Here is a 16,165-nt window from a genome sequence, read left to right as displayed (position 1 = left end):
AATTTGCTTAATAGTATTATTTTTGATGTCATGATATGCTGTGCATTATGGGTTGTAACACTTGAATGATTTTTAATTTGTTTAAATTAATTTAGATATACAAAATCAATCTTTCACATTAATAATAATATTTGGAGCATTTAAACTTCTTTTTTTGTTATTAATATTCTATTTTTTTGTTTGAGATAAAAAAGTATATAAATAATTTTTTGTTGTATGTGCAACTTAGTGTAATATATTTATGAAATGTTATTGTTAATTATTTTATTATTACTGTCATCATTTTTATTTCTGCTTTAGAGTAAAAAATGTTTTTGAGTTTTATATTTATAAGTCTTATTTTGACTTCGATAATTGATGGTTCAATAATTGATGTTCTTGAGGCAACCAATGGTCATGAACCTAGAGTTGCTATTAATTGTGGAAAAGTTCCTTTTTATGTTGATTTAGAAACAGGGTCATGGATTGCAGATAGTAATGGAGTAGCAGTTTGTGATGCAGATAAAGACGAAGTTAAGAGGTTAGATTTCATTTACTTTACTTATTAGTCTAATACAAGACATTCTTAGAAAGTTTGGTGATTTTTGAAAATATTTTCCTAAAAATATTTTCAAAAAGTATTTAAAAAAAACATTTTGAAAGTTTAGCTTCAGTTACTTGATATTTATACAATATTTTTCTTTACATAGTATTTTGTGTTTTCCTTGTTTTTTCTTTCTATTTTTTATTTTATCTATTAATATATATTTATAAAAAAGATTTTGGTGCATTATTTGACATTTTTAAGATATTGTCAAAAAACATACCCTAAACTGAACATATCTAATGTTGTTGAAGCAAACACAGCAGTAAAGTTTAAAAACTGGTGTCAACCAGGAATCCAGCAATGCAGTGTAACAAAGCGTGTTGTGCCATTTAGATGTTTAGGTAAAATTATTTTATATATTGTAAAAATAAATTTAATTGTTTGTTTATGTTTTTGATTGCAAATTTTTTTATAATACAGTTAATTCCCAATAACTCAAACCCTCCAAGGGACCAAGGAAAATGGTTTGACTTAACGAATGTTCAACTAAAGGGAATTCTTGTTAAGTCAAACTTTAGCTGATATAAGATATTAGTTAAAAGTTAGACAATTTTTCTTTATTGACGCTTAAGTATATGCATTATATATACACCATTATACCAATGTTTCAATGAAAGAAGTTACAGCTTGTATTCAGGCAGTACAGTCAAAAGATAACTTTTTGAAAAAGCAACACAATGACTTCCTTATTATTTTGTAGTATAACATGTCTAAAAAGTAGCGGTCTTTTATTTAGGAGTTCATTAAACTATAAATTGATTGTTTTTTTTAAAGGTTTAATCATGATTTATCTTTTAACAGTTTTATTATAGCATCATTTTACGTCGAATCTAAATAGATCTAAATAGAAGGAAATAGATTAGATCTAAATACAACAAAAAAGATAAAAAAATTATTAGGCTTATTTAAATTTTATATGGAATGACTTCTTTTTTATAAAATTTTTAGTTATGTTAATATCTTTAATTCTCATACAAAATGTTCGAGTTATCCGAAGAAATTTGCTTTAAAAAAATGGTTTGAAGAAGACTGAGTTATCCGAGGTTCCACTCAACCAGAGAATTTAATAGTAATTGATTAGACGATTTCAAAGAACCAAATGAAATAGTTCAAGATAATAAAGGTTCAAGTTAATCAGTGTTTGACTTACTGGGAGTTAACTGTAATTTATTTTTATAATTCATAATATATGTATATATATATATATATATATATATATATATATATATATATATATATATATATATATATATATATATATATATATATATATATATATATATATATTTATGTATGTATGTATGTATGTATGTATGTATATTAGGGTGTCCCAAAAAACAACATTTTTGAAAAATATATGCAGAGACCCCTTAAGAAATATTTTAAGGGGTCCCTCAAGACCCTCAAATATTTAATGGGTCCCTAATATTTTCAAAAAAAAAGTGTCAACCTGGTACTCAAATGAAGCAAAATTATATAAAAATTTTAAAAATAATATTTTTAAAATTTTTATATAATTTCGCTTCATTTGAGTACCAGGTTGACATATTTTTGAAAAATTTTTTTTTTTGAAAATATTAGGGACCCATTAAATATTTGAGAGTCTTGAGGGACCTCCTAAAATATTTTTTATTCAAAAAAATTTTAAATCTAGTGCTTTTGTATTAGATAGAACACATTAAGGGGGTCTCTGCATATATTTTTCAAAAATGTTGTTTTTTGGGATACCCTAATATATATATTTATATATATATATATATAAAATTTATAACCATTCATATGCAAAGATAAGTTGTTTTTTAAGTTAAAGCTTTCTGATTCTTTAGGCTTTTAGGCAAACATAAATAATAAATTTAGTCAAAAGTTAATATTTCAAAATTTGATCTTTCTTTTTTTTTTTGTTTGTCATATATTTTGTTTATCATTTACCACAATTGGTGAAAAAATTATGATGCTTCATGTTTCTTAACAATTGTCTTTTTAAGTTTAATTATTAAACTTAAAAATTATGGCCTCTAATTTTATGGTTGTTATCTAGCATTTCTGGTTGTCTGTAAAAAATTTATAATATACCCTAATATATAGTGTTTGAACATTTGTATTAGATCACCCAATCACCAATTCTTCTCTTGCTCACTAGCAATAGCAAATTCAATTTTTTAAATTTCTTTTCTTTACTGTATCTTTCTGTTAGATTCTCTTTTGTTTATTTTTATCATTTTGCTAATACAGATTCCATATATGAGCTGCATATTCCGAATGTGGACTTTTGAAATTGAATTTTAGAACTATGGTTCCTAAATTCAAATTAATTTTGTTCTTCCAACAAGAAACTGTATTGTTTTGAATATTTTTGAGTTAAAAATGACAGAAGATGCAGTCTGTTACAGGTTTAATTAAAACAATATAAGTTTGTTTTAAAAAGTATCAATTAAGTTAGACAAAAAAAAATATAGATCAGCACTAAACTCTCAAACCAAATAATAAAAAAGTGAGAGAGAAAAAAGAAAATCACTAAATCAGCAGCTCTGATTTAATCTTACCACTATAAACACAGTTATAATTTTTTTTTTTTTTAACATCTTCGCTTCCAACAAGTCTGCAAGCTACCACTATTAGAGTTGGAAGTTACTGGAAGAGAAAAGATGAAGATTTTAGAGCAAGATAATGATTGACAGACGACTTAAAAGATTGCAAATTATATGAGTCAGGAAAGCAAGTTGAAGGGAGCGAATTCCAAAGAACTGATATTCAAGGGGAAAAACTAGACAAATAAGAGTTTTTGGAGTAATCACAGAAACAGACTGGAACAGTCACAGAAAAAAGATGAGACTTGATTGAATGACGAGTAACATGAGAACTTTAGTAGATGGCACAATAGACGCTAGCTCTTTAGAGCAGTGCCCATTATAGTATTTGAAGAAGAGAGAAAGAGAAGCAACATTATGATGATGTGATAATGGTTGGAGGTTGGCTGCAAGAGCAGGTCCAACTATGTTTACAATGCGTTTTTGCACCTTGTCTAAAAGAGATCATTAGCATCATTAGAAGAACCGCCCCAGATATGGCAACAGTATTCCATACAAGGCTGGATTTGAGATTTATAGAGATAGAGAATAGGATCCGGAGTAAGAAAGTGTTGAGCTCGATAAAGAGATGTCACCTTAACAGATGTTAATTTTGCAACAGATTTGATATATGGTTTCCAAAAAAGATCGGAAGAATTAATTCTAGAAGATGAGGGGTTGATGACTCATCAAGTACATTACTGTTCATAAATATAGGAAGATCTAAATTATTGTGATAACGATTGGCTGAAAAAAAAATGAGTTTTATCTGAATTAAAGTTCACCAGCCACTGTGAGCCCCATGCTTTAGCAGAAGTGAGATTCTTTTCAAGCTCAAATGCCCCCTCCAATCAATCAGAGAGTGTTGGCTTCTTATTATGACAAGAATAAATGGTAGTATCAAGACAAGAATGATGTAGAAATATTTACAGTTAACAATCTTATATGCATTAAAAATAATTTATTTCTTTTCTTGAAATTTGATAGAATCCTTTTTTTATTTATAAATAAAGGAATAAAAATATGCAAATAATTGATATTATTTTCTTAAACTTTTATTTACAGCTTTGCAAGTAACAATTTTGATAAAATCTAGTAATAAACTCAAAATTTAAAATATGGCAAGAATAAAAAACTTGGAATAAGAAATAACTGTACCAAAACAATTATAATGTTAAAGCAATGATTACATTATTAAAAGTATTTTTAAGTTAGTTGAAAAATAAATTTAAGTTGTAAGTAAAATAAATGTGTCTTTTAACTAAAAGGAAATTAATTTTTACTTTCTTTTATTTTTGTAAAAAAAAAGTCAACAAATTTTTTTCTTCTGATGCTTATTTCAATTTAAAAAGTTTGCTAAATAAAATTTAACATGTAAGTTTACTTTTTTTAATTTTATCTAAATTTATTCATTAATAAATAAAAAAAATTTATGTAATTTTCATTTAAACTTATGTAATACTGTGTGGTTTTTAAAGCTTTTTCTAAATTTTATCTTTAGACTTATTTAAATATTACAAAACAAAACAGCTTTTAATGTAACCTAAATAGAGCATATGCATAGAAAAAAATAATTTTAAGACATGCAGAAATGTGAAAGTTTTAAACAGGTAAAGTGCAGGAATAAAGTTATCCACCAAAGACCAGGAATAAAAAGTTATTTTGGAACTCACATATCTGGTTTAAATTGTTTATTCTTGGTTAACACAATCTTTGTATTGATATAGTTATATATTTTTTAGAATTTTATTATATTTATATATTTTTATATATACAAATATAATAAAATATATTTATTAGTTATATTTATATATAAATATTTTTTTCAGAATTATTCTAACATGAGTTTTTTAACACATGCATTTTTCTCTGAAAGAAAATATTATGACTTTTGATTTTCTATAAAACAGTGTTGGATTTTTAGTAAATGAATATGAAGCTGATGCACTGATGGTTCCTGATGGATGCAAGTTTGACCATATTCATGATCCAGAATTATGCTTAACTCACAAAGAGTGGCGTAGGCAAGCTCAACGCGAATGCTCGCGCAAATATTCTATGAAGTTAAAAGATTATGGCATTCTTTTATCTTGTAAAACTGATTACTTTACAGGTATATACTTTTTTATATTTATTTTTATAGAATTGTCAACTTTTATGTAAATAAAAATTATTTAATTCTAAAACATTGTCCAAATTGTATGGGCTATATTGAGCTATATTGAAATTATAGGGAGTGAAGGAGATATCCATTTTAAGTTATTCAATAAAAACCAAGTTTAAACTTTTAAAATTGTTTTTCTCATAACTGTCTAAAATGGACAATATTTTAGAATTAACCCATTGATATCTACTTTTATAGATTTATTTTTATATATTTACTTTTACTGACTTTTAAAGAATAAACGTTTTGAATGTACTTATTTTAATAGTATTATGAACTTTTATAAACTTTTAAAAAATTGTCTCACTTTTTTCACTTTTTTATTATTCATTTGTTGGGGTTCTACTTTTGTTTTTTAATAGTTATTTAAATAAATTTATAGGTATTAAAAAAATCAAAAATAATTGCGTATTTTGAAAGTTAGTACTTAGTAGTTTTTTCTTATTTGTGAGATATTTTGTGATCAACCATACTATGATAGTGTGATACATATATATGATGCTATGCATAGGGTACACAATCGGAGTTCATAAGCAAATAGTATTCTCCACTCTCACAGTGATCTTTGGTTATAGTCTTAAAATTTAAATAAAATTTTTACAGATATGATTCTATATGTTTTACAAATATACTATTCAATATGCTTTTTATTAGGAGTGGAGTTTGTTTGTTGTCCTAAGAAACAAGATAAATCACAAAAAGTAGCAAGCAAACCCAAAGTAGAAGAAATTGATAACAGTGGTTTTAAAGCAGCAATTAAAAATTTTCAACAATACTTGCCTCTAGAAACTAAAGGTATCTACTCTCTTAACAGTCTTGTTATTTGCATCTGAACACAAGATAAAATGTACTGTTTTTTTTTTTAGGTTGTGATCGAAGCAATTACTTAACACAACAAACAGCAATGGAAGATCGTCATAGAAACCAAATTGCTGCTGTCGTTGATGAATGGGATGAAGCAGAGAGAAGATACAACAAACTTAAAGCTCAAGATCCTAGTGCTGCAGAGGAAAAAATGAAGAGTATGATATTAATATGAAATGAATAAGATTTATTTTTTTTAAGTAGAATAGAATACACTATTAAAATATCTTAGTTATCACTATTATCACTATTAAAATATCTGAGTTAAAATAAATTGATGTTTAATGATAATATCTTTTGTAGCTCTTTTTCTAAAGAATTTTTTCTAATATATACACTAGGAACACTTGAGGTTTTTAGACAAACATTAGCTGCACTTGAACAAGAGTCAAAAGTTGAAAAAGATCGTCTTCGTGCTGAGCATGCTGATTGTATAAATACGCAAATTGCAAAAGACAAAAGAGATGCTATGACAGGCTACCTAAATGCTATTGAAGCTAAGCCTGCCAATGCAGAGCAAATTTTAAAGGCTGTTCGGAAATTTATTCAAGTTTGTGAGCATGACCGAGTACACAGGTAATTTAATTTTAAATAACTTGTAACTTCTTAAAATATTTAAGTTTTTGTAAAGTCTTGAGGTACTAATCCAGGCAGTTAATAAGTTATATAAATTTTAATTCAAAAATATGAAGCTGTAATACTTGCATATATCTTTATTTTTAGTCTTCGCCATTTTGAGCATGTGAGAAATCAAAATGAAAAAAAAGCTGAAGCCCTGCGTGGTGAACTTCTTCAACATTTAAAAGATTTGAACAAAGTTGTCAATGAAAGTATGGCTCTTCTTAATTACCTTCCAGAAATTGCTGAAAAGTTTGGTTTTACAGGAGGAAGTGTTCTAAAGCCAAGAGTAAGTTACTCTTACAAACAAGTTTGTCACATTAATTTAGGTTTAATACATTAAATACAAGTTTAGGAATTTAATGTTTTCACGTATTTAAGATGCTCTTGACTTTCAAATTTCAATTTTATTTTTGATATATTTTATGTGCTTTTTCAAGAAAAAACACAGGAAACTATTTTTATGGATACTTTTTTAAATATAAAAATATATATACCTGAGCTCTTTATATTTTTTAGATCAAAGTTTGTTTCAAATTAAATAAGTTCTGCTTGTTTTTATATATTAGATTGATGTCCCAACTGAAGAAGATCATTCACATTCACGTGTTGAAGAAATAATAGAGGAAGCTTCTAAGAAATACGCAAGAACTGAAAAACCTAATGTAACTTTTTTATACATTTTAATACACAAACGTCAATTTTTTATTAAAAATTCATTTTTTTTATTTTTTAATTAAATTTATTGTTTATAATCAAAAGCACATTTGTTACCGATGTTTTATTCTTTCATTAAAACAGAGTGAACGTGTTCCCACTGATGCTATTCCCAATGATCCCAAGTTGTTGAGTAAAGTAACAAGTCCATCAGAGAACGATAATACTGAAGACGAAGATGACGATGACGACGATGAGGAGGAAGACGATGACGACGATGATGATGAAGACGATGAAGAGTTGGTTGCCGTCAAAAAATTAAAGGTTCAAACTACGGTAGATACTAATATAGTAGATCCATCAACCACAACTGTTTTTCCTCAAAATCTTGCTTTAGAGTTAAAAAGTTCTGATGAAGATTTAGTTAATGTTGTGCAGGAAGAATCTAAAAATAATGAACATCACCGTAGCAAACGCTCGGTCTTACTTACTGCAATTTTGGGATTATCTTGTGGTATTGTTGTCGTAATGTTGTTTGTTGTAGTAGCATTAATTATGCGACGACAAAGAATTGTCAAAACGCGTGTTATTGTTTCGGAAAACAATGATGATCGCGAACACCTTGTTAAAATGCAGAAAAATGGGTTTGAGAATCCAACTTATAAGTTTTTCTACTTCTAATTTCAAGGAATCAGCCATGAATAATTCTAGTCTTTACTGGTTCATTTAATCAGTTGTGGTGAAACCGGACCAATGTCGTTCTTTATTTTTCATGGTGCTAACAATTAAAACAAATTAAATGTGTTTGTGCAACTACTCGATTCTCGCATGTGTTACATTTATAATTTTATAGTAGCCTCTGTATATTATCTGCTTATGCTTAACTTTTAGTAAAAAATCTTTCTTATGTAAATAGATTAACTCTATTTAATGTTACGAATGTTTTAAGCCTGATGTATTTCGTATTTTAGACCAGGTCTTATTTATAGTAGTAACCACGTTGATTTTTGAGTCTTGTATATTTAATATTAACTTGTAATCTTAAGTTTTTATTTATTATAATTTGTTAATTTTTGTTGTTTTTTTATTAATAAAATGCACTCATGTATTAAAAATTGAAAAGTCCGCACTTTTTTTTTGTTACGTTTTGTCTTTTATTTCCTGAGTTAAAAGGGGCAAAATAGGAACAAAATGTTATTTATCATCCACATATTAATATGTACAGAGTAAGTACGCCTAGACAGTATTTATAGTATAAGTGTCAATTATTAAGGTGTACGAGTTCCAAAAAATTTTGTACACTGATGAACTTAATATTTAAAAAAATTCACGCTTGGCGTAAACAAATTAAAAAAAAAAAGTAAGTTATCCATGGCCTACTATAAATACACGGCCGGGTTTGTTGGTTTTTACGGAAAAAATTAGGAGGCCAGTTTTTTTTTTTTTTTTTTAATTATTGAGTTTTCATAGAAAATGCTGGAATAATAAAAATATAAATTATTAAAACAAATAAGCAACTGTTTAAAATTCTTTTTTATTTAAAGCAATATAAACATTCATAAAATCACGATAAATTTTAAAATACTGTGAAATTAACAACAAGAAATAGATTAATCATTATGCTTTCTTTTTGTTCTCTTTGATTTAAAAGCAACAATCTCGTCTTTTCTTTTTCTACCATTGATAATTATTTGCTTGTTGTTAAGGTATATGTTTATAATTATATTATTAATAAATATTATAGCATTATTAAAATGCTGAGGACACATGAAGATCCCTCCTCTTCCAAGATTCAGGAGCTTTCTTGCAGCATATCTGATATTATCAGCATTTAAAAATAAATTTTCTTGAGCTAAATCTAGTTTAGCAAAGCAATGGGATATATATGATGCAAGATGTTTCCCAGGTAATTGAAGCCCCCCTCTAGAGAGCAAATTTGTATACTCAACACAAATGGTGACCTCATGATTTAATAACGCTTCACATTTAGAACAAACAAATTTTTTAGAGATTTTTTTCATAATAAATTCTGCAATGTAGGTTGCCACCTCCTTGCTGTCATCGTCTAAATCAATCTCTTCAAAATCATTTTCAAAATCGATTTCACATGAAAGATCTGGACTTGTCTCTGGTTTAAGATTTAAATCCCAGTAATTTATATCTTTTTTCATTAGAGATTTAATTTGAAGTATTTTCTCAGAAGATTCAACTTCACATAAACCAACAAGAAAACGACCTCCACTCATTTGTCTATATTTTGAAAATCGACGTTCTAGAGGGTCACTTTGGAAACGACTGTAATGTAAGTATAACCTTCATTGAGTAAATCATCACACAAATCAGCAGAACTTTTTAATGTTTTTATCATAGCATTTGCTGTTTGCTTGCTAAGAGTAAACTTTCCACACTCCTTTAACTGTTTTATTTGCCATTCATTAATCCACTTCGAAAAACAACGTAAGAATTCAGGTTTTTTATCTTCCCTCACAACTGCATAACCAATATAGTTATTTGAATATTTTGCCTTTGAATTCGATATTAACCACCTACTATTAATAAGGCGTAAAAATTCAGCTGCAGATAAATCTTGTGGAAAATAACTTTTAATGGCAGCTGACGTTGTTTTATGAAAAACATTCAAAGCAAGAGGAACACTTTGCTTATCATTTCCTGGATGTAAAGTTTGAAATGTGAGTTTATGTGCCTTACGTAAATTAGCACTAAGTTTTTCATCTTTTTCGTAAGTTTTATGGAGAAGATGCCAAGATATTTCACCAGCAGTAACTGAAATAGGATCATAAAGTCCATCGAAATGGAAAACAGGAAATATAAATCGCTTAGAATTAAGTAGATTATTTCGAATATTTTTTAAGAGATGAACACTATCATACATAAGGTAAATTTTTTTTTCTTCGTACACAATAAAATGATCTTCTTCAGATTTACCAGTTCCGAAGCATTTAATCAACTGTCCATATCCTGATACATTTTTCAAATGATTGTCTGCAACTATTGAACGTACATTAAATCCTGCTAATTTCAAAACAGACAAACTTTCTTTAATTTCAAGGAAAACTGTATCTCCATTTATTTTTGTTTGTGGACAAGACTTTATGACATAAGGGATAGATTTTTTTAAACTCACAACCATAAAAACAAGGATACTTTTGAAAAAGTTACCATTTTTATCCAAACCAACATATTTACCGCTACTATAATCACTACATTTCTGTAAATACATTTCATCCAACATTAAAATACAGTCTGGGTCTACTTTTCCTTCCTCCAAAAGTAACTTAATAGCTTTTAAGGGTTCAATTCCTCCAGCTGCTAATTTTTTTTAAACTGACAATGACGGTAAAGGTATTTTTTCTTGTAATTGAATGTATGCTTGCTTTGAAGTATAGCGTTGTAATAATGAAAAACGAAGAACTTCAGATGAATATGGTTTCCTGCCTTTCGGTTTATCATATTGGATACTATGAATTTCATCTAAAATAGTACTTTTTTTTTTCTACAACAAAAATATGCATATATGATGCAAGGTTTTCTAATATGCTAATATTTTTAAGTAAATATTGGTTTTGCTTAAACCACTTTGGAAAAGGAATTTGACATCCATTGTGATGCAACTTTACATGCAAAGTAGAATCGACTTGTATTGATTCAATACAGGGATCATTATCAATAGATGCCACTTTAAAATTACGATAATATAAAACATGGGAGTCATATTTTTGAAAAATAAAGCCAACAGGACTTGAAGATGAATTTAACATTTCTAGGTCTTTGATAGAATCTTTTTCCATAAAAATATCTGATTCATCTTGAATGCTTGTGACACATCTAGTTGGAGATTTTCTTGATGGACCTGGAATAGATAATAACAGAGAAGGTGGAATTTTTTTTATTGCATCATTTAAATAAACAGTTGGTATCGGATGAAGATCATAAATAAAAGTCATTCTAACACCGTGCTTTAGAAATTTTGGATCAAAGTGTGCACTACAAACACCTGAATGTTCAGTAGGAAACCAATTTTTTCTATTAACAAACTTAATCCATTTTTTTCTTAACTCAGGTCTTTTAAAAGCATCAGGAAACGCAAAAACACTATTTTCTTTGTTATAAACTGTTGTTTCTGAAGTCAATTTTAGAGTATTCACATTTGTATTTGATGATTTACTTTTGTATCCACTGCAACAGTATATCACTGCACTCTTGTTTGGCATTGTATTAAGAATTCTAGGTTTGAAAATAAAAGTAATTCTTATATTTTTGAAGCACAATAAAAATAATCATATCTCAAAAGCGACAAGCTGTTATAAATGTGTCTAATTTAAATATTGTATTTATATTGTTACTTAATTAAAATCTTATTTAAAACATCAAAATTAATAAGTTCCTCATAACTAAACTCATAATAAAATTCATATATAATCAAAAAATATAATATATATAACAAGAAAAACAAAGCCTTCTGTTTAAAGCATGGCGCTCTATACTGAAGGCCTATTCATCGCGCAACCGTAAGCCGTGACTGGGGGCCTATTATTTTTACGGATTATCAACAACTCTGCTATAAAATTATATTTTGGAGTCAAAATATGACTCTTAATGAGTTTAATGAGTTTATTTAGAAATGTTTATATTAAAATGTAATTAAAAGTTAAAATTTTACATTAAAAAAAAAATTAAAACAAAGAAAATATTTGCATATATTTTAACAACAACTGATACAAATCATTCTTTTCTAAACAAATTTATGATAACTTTAAAACTTTTAATGCAGGTTCTTTATTAGATCTTGGTGTAATTTGTGCATAAAAATTGTTTAAAAATATATTAGCAAGTGTGTTGCAGTGCTTTTGATTAATTTCAAAATAGTAAAATTCAGAAACTAGCAAAAAGATGTCACTTAAGGACTTACGACAATCTTTATCTTTTATCAAATGGAATAAGACAAAGCAAAAAAAAACCCATTGGCAAACATTGTCTGGTAAAATTTTAAGACCACCACGATCTATAGACTTGAGGTACTCGGCAAACTTTTCATAATAAAGTAATGTTTGATTGAACTATATGTTTTCATTATATTCATTTCTACATACATAACCAGCAATATAAATCAAAGACATTTTGGTAGTATCAGAAATTGATGACTCTAGTTTTTCTAAATTGTCAAATATTTCACTACCTGCTTCACATAAAACATATGTACAAGAAGCACACTCATGACCTGAACTAAAATCAAAAGAATCTATGTCAATATTTAAAAATAACAACAGTGATGTGTGATTTATATGCAATTTTTCTATAACTTGTTGAACATTTATAAAGTAGGCCTCCGGAACCTTGTCTCAATTTTCCAAATTCTTTTTCTAAGTGGTCACTTGTAAACATACCAAGAAGAACATAATCATGACTTGTTGCTAATAAATATTTACATAGCTCGACAATACCATAGCAAGTTTGGTGAATTGATTTTGCAGTGTCATTAGATAACTGCTTCACTCTTTTGCCATTTTTATAACACATTTCAAGAGCCATATCACTAAACTGAAGTAGAGTATTAGGACGGCAATCATCAGGACTACAAATAGGTGCATCTAGTGGATCATTGTGTCTTACATCAGCTCCACGACCTTTCACATTCAAAATTTTTTGAGAAATTATTTGAGAATAGGTCAGCAAGGCATGATATGTCTTATCCGAAAAAATTTTAAGGCAAGTAGATACATTTTGCCTTTCAATTGGCTTGGGAGCTATTGTAATTTCATTTAAGTCTGACAATTTGACTGACTTTTCTGATTCAATTTGATATAAGCATTTAAGGTGCTCCCATTTAGCTGTTCTTTGAATACCATTATCACTGTACACTAGCTCCCCAGTTTTTTCTGCAAGCCATAGATTCCTGATGTTTTTCAAAAGATGAACAAAGTCAAACAGTAAATACATCCTATCTTCCATTTTCCAAGGTTTTTCTGGAATAGTATGATATAATTTAAAAAATGCTTGGTTTACACGATTACCATCACAGATAACAACTTTTACATCGCCAGATGATGATTTTATAAGTTTTATGCTGGAGTTTATTTGTTCAAACAGAAAATTTGAACTTAATTTTGAAATTGGAATCATATTATACAGAAATTTAGGACCACCTTTGAGACATACTATCATAATTCCCAAAACAGTTTTAGCCAATAATGATGGATCATCTAAAGATTTACCAAAAAATCTTCCACCATGGTAAAGCATCATTTTTTTGACATATACTTCATTGTGAATAATTATACAAATTTTTGTTTTTCTTCAATATTTTTGAAAACTGAGTCTAAGAAACTAGCATCATCAATTAAAAGTACTAACTGATGTCAATTGAAAATCGTTTCTTAGTTTATTGTATAAAGCACAAGATATTGAAAAATATTCAAAACTACGTATAATTGTATCTAATTCATTTTTTTTTTTCCTATAAGTTTTGCAGACATAACTGATATTTGTTACTGAATAATGTTTTTCTTATGATCTATTTCCATGACATATAAAAAATGTAGTATTTCCTCAAACTTTGACCAAGAATCAACAATATTTATACGATTTTTACACAAACTTTTTAAAAACATTTTATTCCACAATGAAATGTTTCAAAATCAATATATGTTGCTGTATCAGCCAATAAAAAAGTGCTAAGTACATCAGTTCTAACATTTCTATATATATATATATATATATATATATATATATATATATATATATATATATATATATATATATATATATATATATATATATATATATATATATATATATATATATATATATATATTATATATAACTCCTAACACTCTAAGGAGTTTACAAGTAAGTAAAAATACAGTGTTTTAAAATTATTTATAAAAGTTTATAATTTAAAAAATATTAATAATACAAAGTTATTGGAAATATAAAAGAATAAACAAGATTAAGTTGAAAAAGTTAAAAATTCTCTAGCAAGTTTTTCAATGTGAGCTTTTCACTTTCGCAATTTTTAGAATATTAAAATAGGCCCCCAGTCACGGCTTACGGTTGCGCGATGAATAGGCCTTCAGTATAGATCGCCTTGGTTTAAAGATATCGTTTATTACAGCAAATAAAACTGGCCTCCTAATTTTTTCCGTAAAAACCAACAAACCCGGCCGTCTATTTATAGTAGGCCATGAGTTATCACATTCTTAAAGCTAATAGTCTGTTTAATAACCTACTTTAAGAACTGTCTGTTTTAAGAATTTTTTGATCACGTGCAAATTTCGCAAGCTGAAACACTAAACGTGCAACAAATTTGATGTTATGCCTGACAATGAAGCTGTTTCGATGCATTTTTGTGGCCGTCCACTTCTGAACGATATGATATTCAATTGTAAATGTATTGATAAATTGCATTCTTATTTGAATACTTTTAAATATTGTTAACTAAGATTGCAATTAAAATTTATGAATTTATTTATAAATCTTAGTAACTTTGTTAACGTATATATTGAAACGGGTGAACAGTAAAATTGAGTTTTTTTTTGAAACGATCTTTCTTTGCAGTGGATCAATATTTTTTGATAAAATAAAAAACATCTCGTAGATTTATAATCAAATAATTTATTTTTAAAGTTGCAATGTTTTAAGACTTGTTTCGTCTTCTCTGGATGATGTTTTTTAATAAAAGACATCAGTCTTTTGATTATGCACTCTTTCAAATACATATTTTGTTTGACAGCAAGGCCCGAAGGAACACAATAGGGTGTTGAGATACCTCGAGATGAAATTGCTAACCATACAAGCATTCTCTTTTCAAACTTTGCCTTGGACTTGTATTTCCCACCACAAGAAATTGCTTTTGGATTGCTTGACCAATACCTAACGTTTGAGTTCTTATCAGAGTGAGAAAATGTAAAGAAAATGATTCATCATCAATTATAAAATCACACCCATAAAATTTTCTACACAATCTGCCACAACATGTTTGTAACTTGGACACTTGCTCAGGAGTACGGGCTAGAATGGTCTGTTTTTTTTTCGGTAAACAATATTTGTGTGTTGCTGAATTGTACACAACGTGAGATTGGCTGCACTTGAGCTTTCGAGCAATTTGTCGGGTGGAAATGCCAGAACGACCATCAATCATGCTCTTTAACTTGGTAATATTGGTTTTAGTCATTATTTCAGCTTTTCGACCAGAACCAACAAAACGAAGTTTTGATTTTTTCTTTTTCCCACATTGAAATGTATCTGTAAATGCTTGCTCTTGAGTGATTTTCTTTCAAAAAATGATCTAGGACGACTTTTCTATCTTCCTTGAAATGCGAATCACAATACCTGTACACACGATCAATCAAACTTTCACGCTTCATTTTGATGTAGATTACAAAATTTTTTTTTTTTTTAAGTATTGTAGATTACAGTTTAGTATGTAGATTACAAAATTTTTTTTTTATTTTGTTCTTTTATTTCTCCACAATAACTATTACAATAAAATAAATGAAAGAAAACGCATATATATAAATAAAAAATTACAAATTTTGTTGCATATAAAATAAGAACACGGAGACTTGCAGAAGATCAGATGATCTTGTCATCAAGAACCGCTTACAATCGTTACGTGTTAAAACAGTTTTATAATCTGTATAAAATAAATAAGGCAGTCATCATAAGTTTATAAAACGAAAGTTGGAAGTA

General features: G+C 27.6%; 1 protein-coding gene across 1 annotated transcript; it reads left to right on the top strand.

Annotated features, from left to right (window-relative positions):
- Window positions 1-269: 269 nt before the first annotated feature.
- On the top strand, window positions 270-8,599 carry LOC100201890 (amyloid-beta-like protein). Its single transcript, XM_065788293.1, has 9 exons — window positions 270-520; window positions 788-927; window positions 5,078-5,266; window positions 5,972-6,112; window positions 6,184-6,339; window positions 6,523-6,757; window positions 6,905-7,088; window positions 7,369-7,464; window positions 7,601-8,599. The coding sequence occupies exons 1-9, from the start codon at window positions 309-311 to the stop codon at window positions 8,135-8,137; spliced, it is 1,890 nt and encodes a 629-aa protein (XP_065644365.1). The 5' UTR covers window positions 270-308; the 3' UTR covers window positions 8,138-8,599.
- Window positions 8,600-16,165: the final 7,566 nt, after the last annotated feature.

This window comes from Hydra vulgaris, chromosome 01 (genome assembly GCF_038396675.1).
Source record: "Hydra vulgaris chromosome 01, alternate assembly HydraT2T_AEP".
NCBI classification, from domain to species: Eukaryota; Metazoa; Cnidaria; class Hydrozoa; order Anthoathecata; family Hydridae; genus Hydra; species Hydra vulgaris.
Note: the sequence above shows the minus strand (reverse complement) of the source record. Positions and strands in the feature narration are given on the sequence as shown.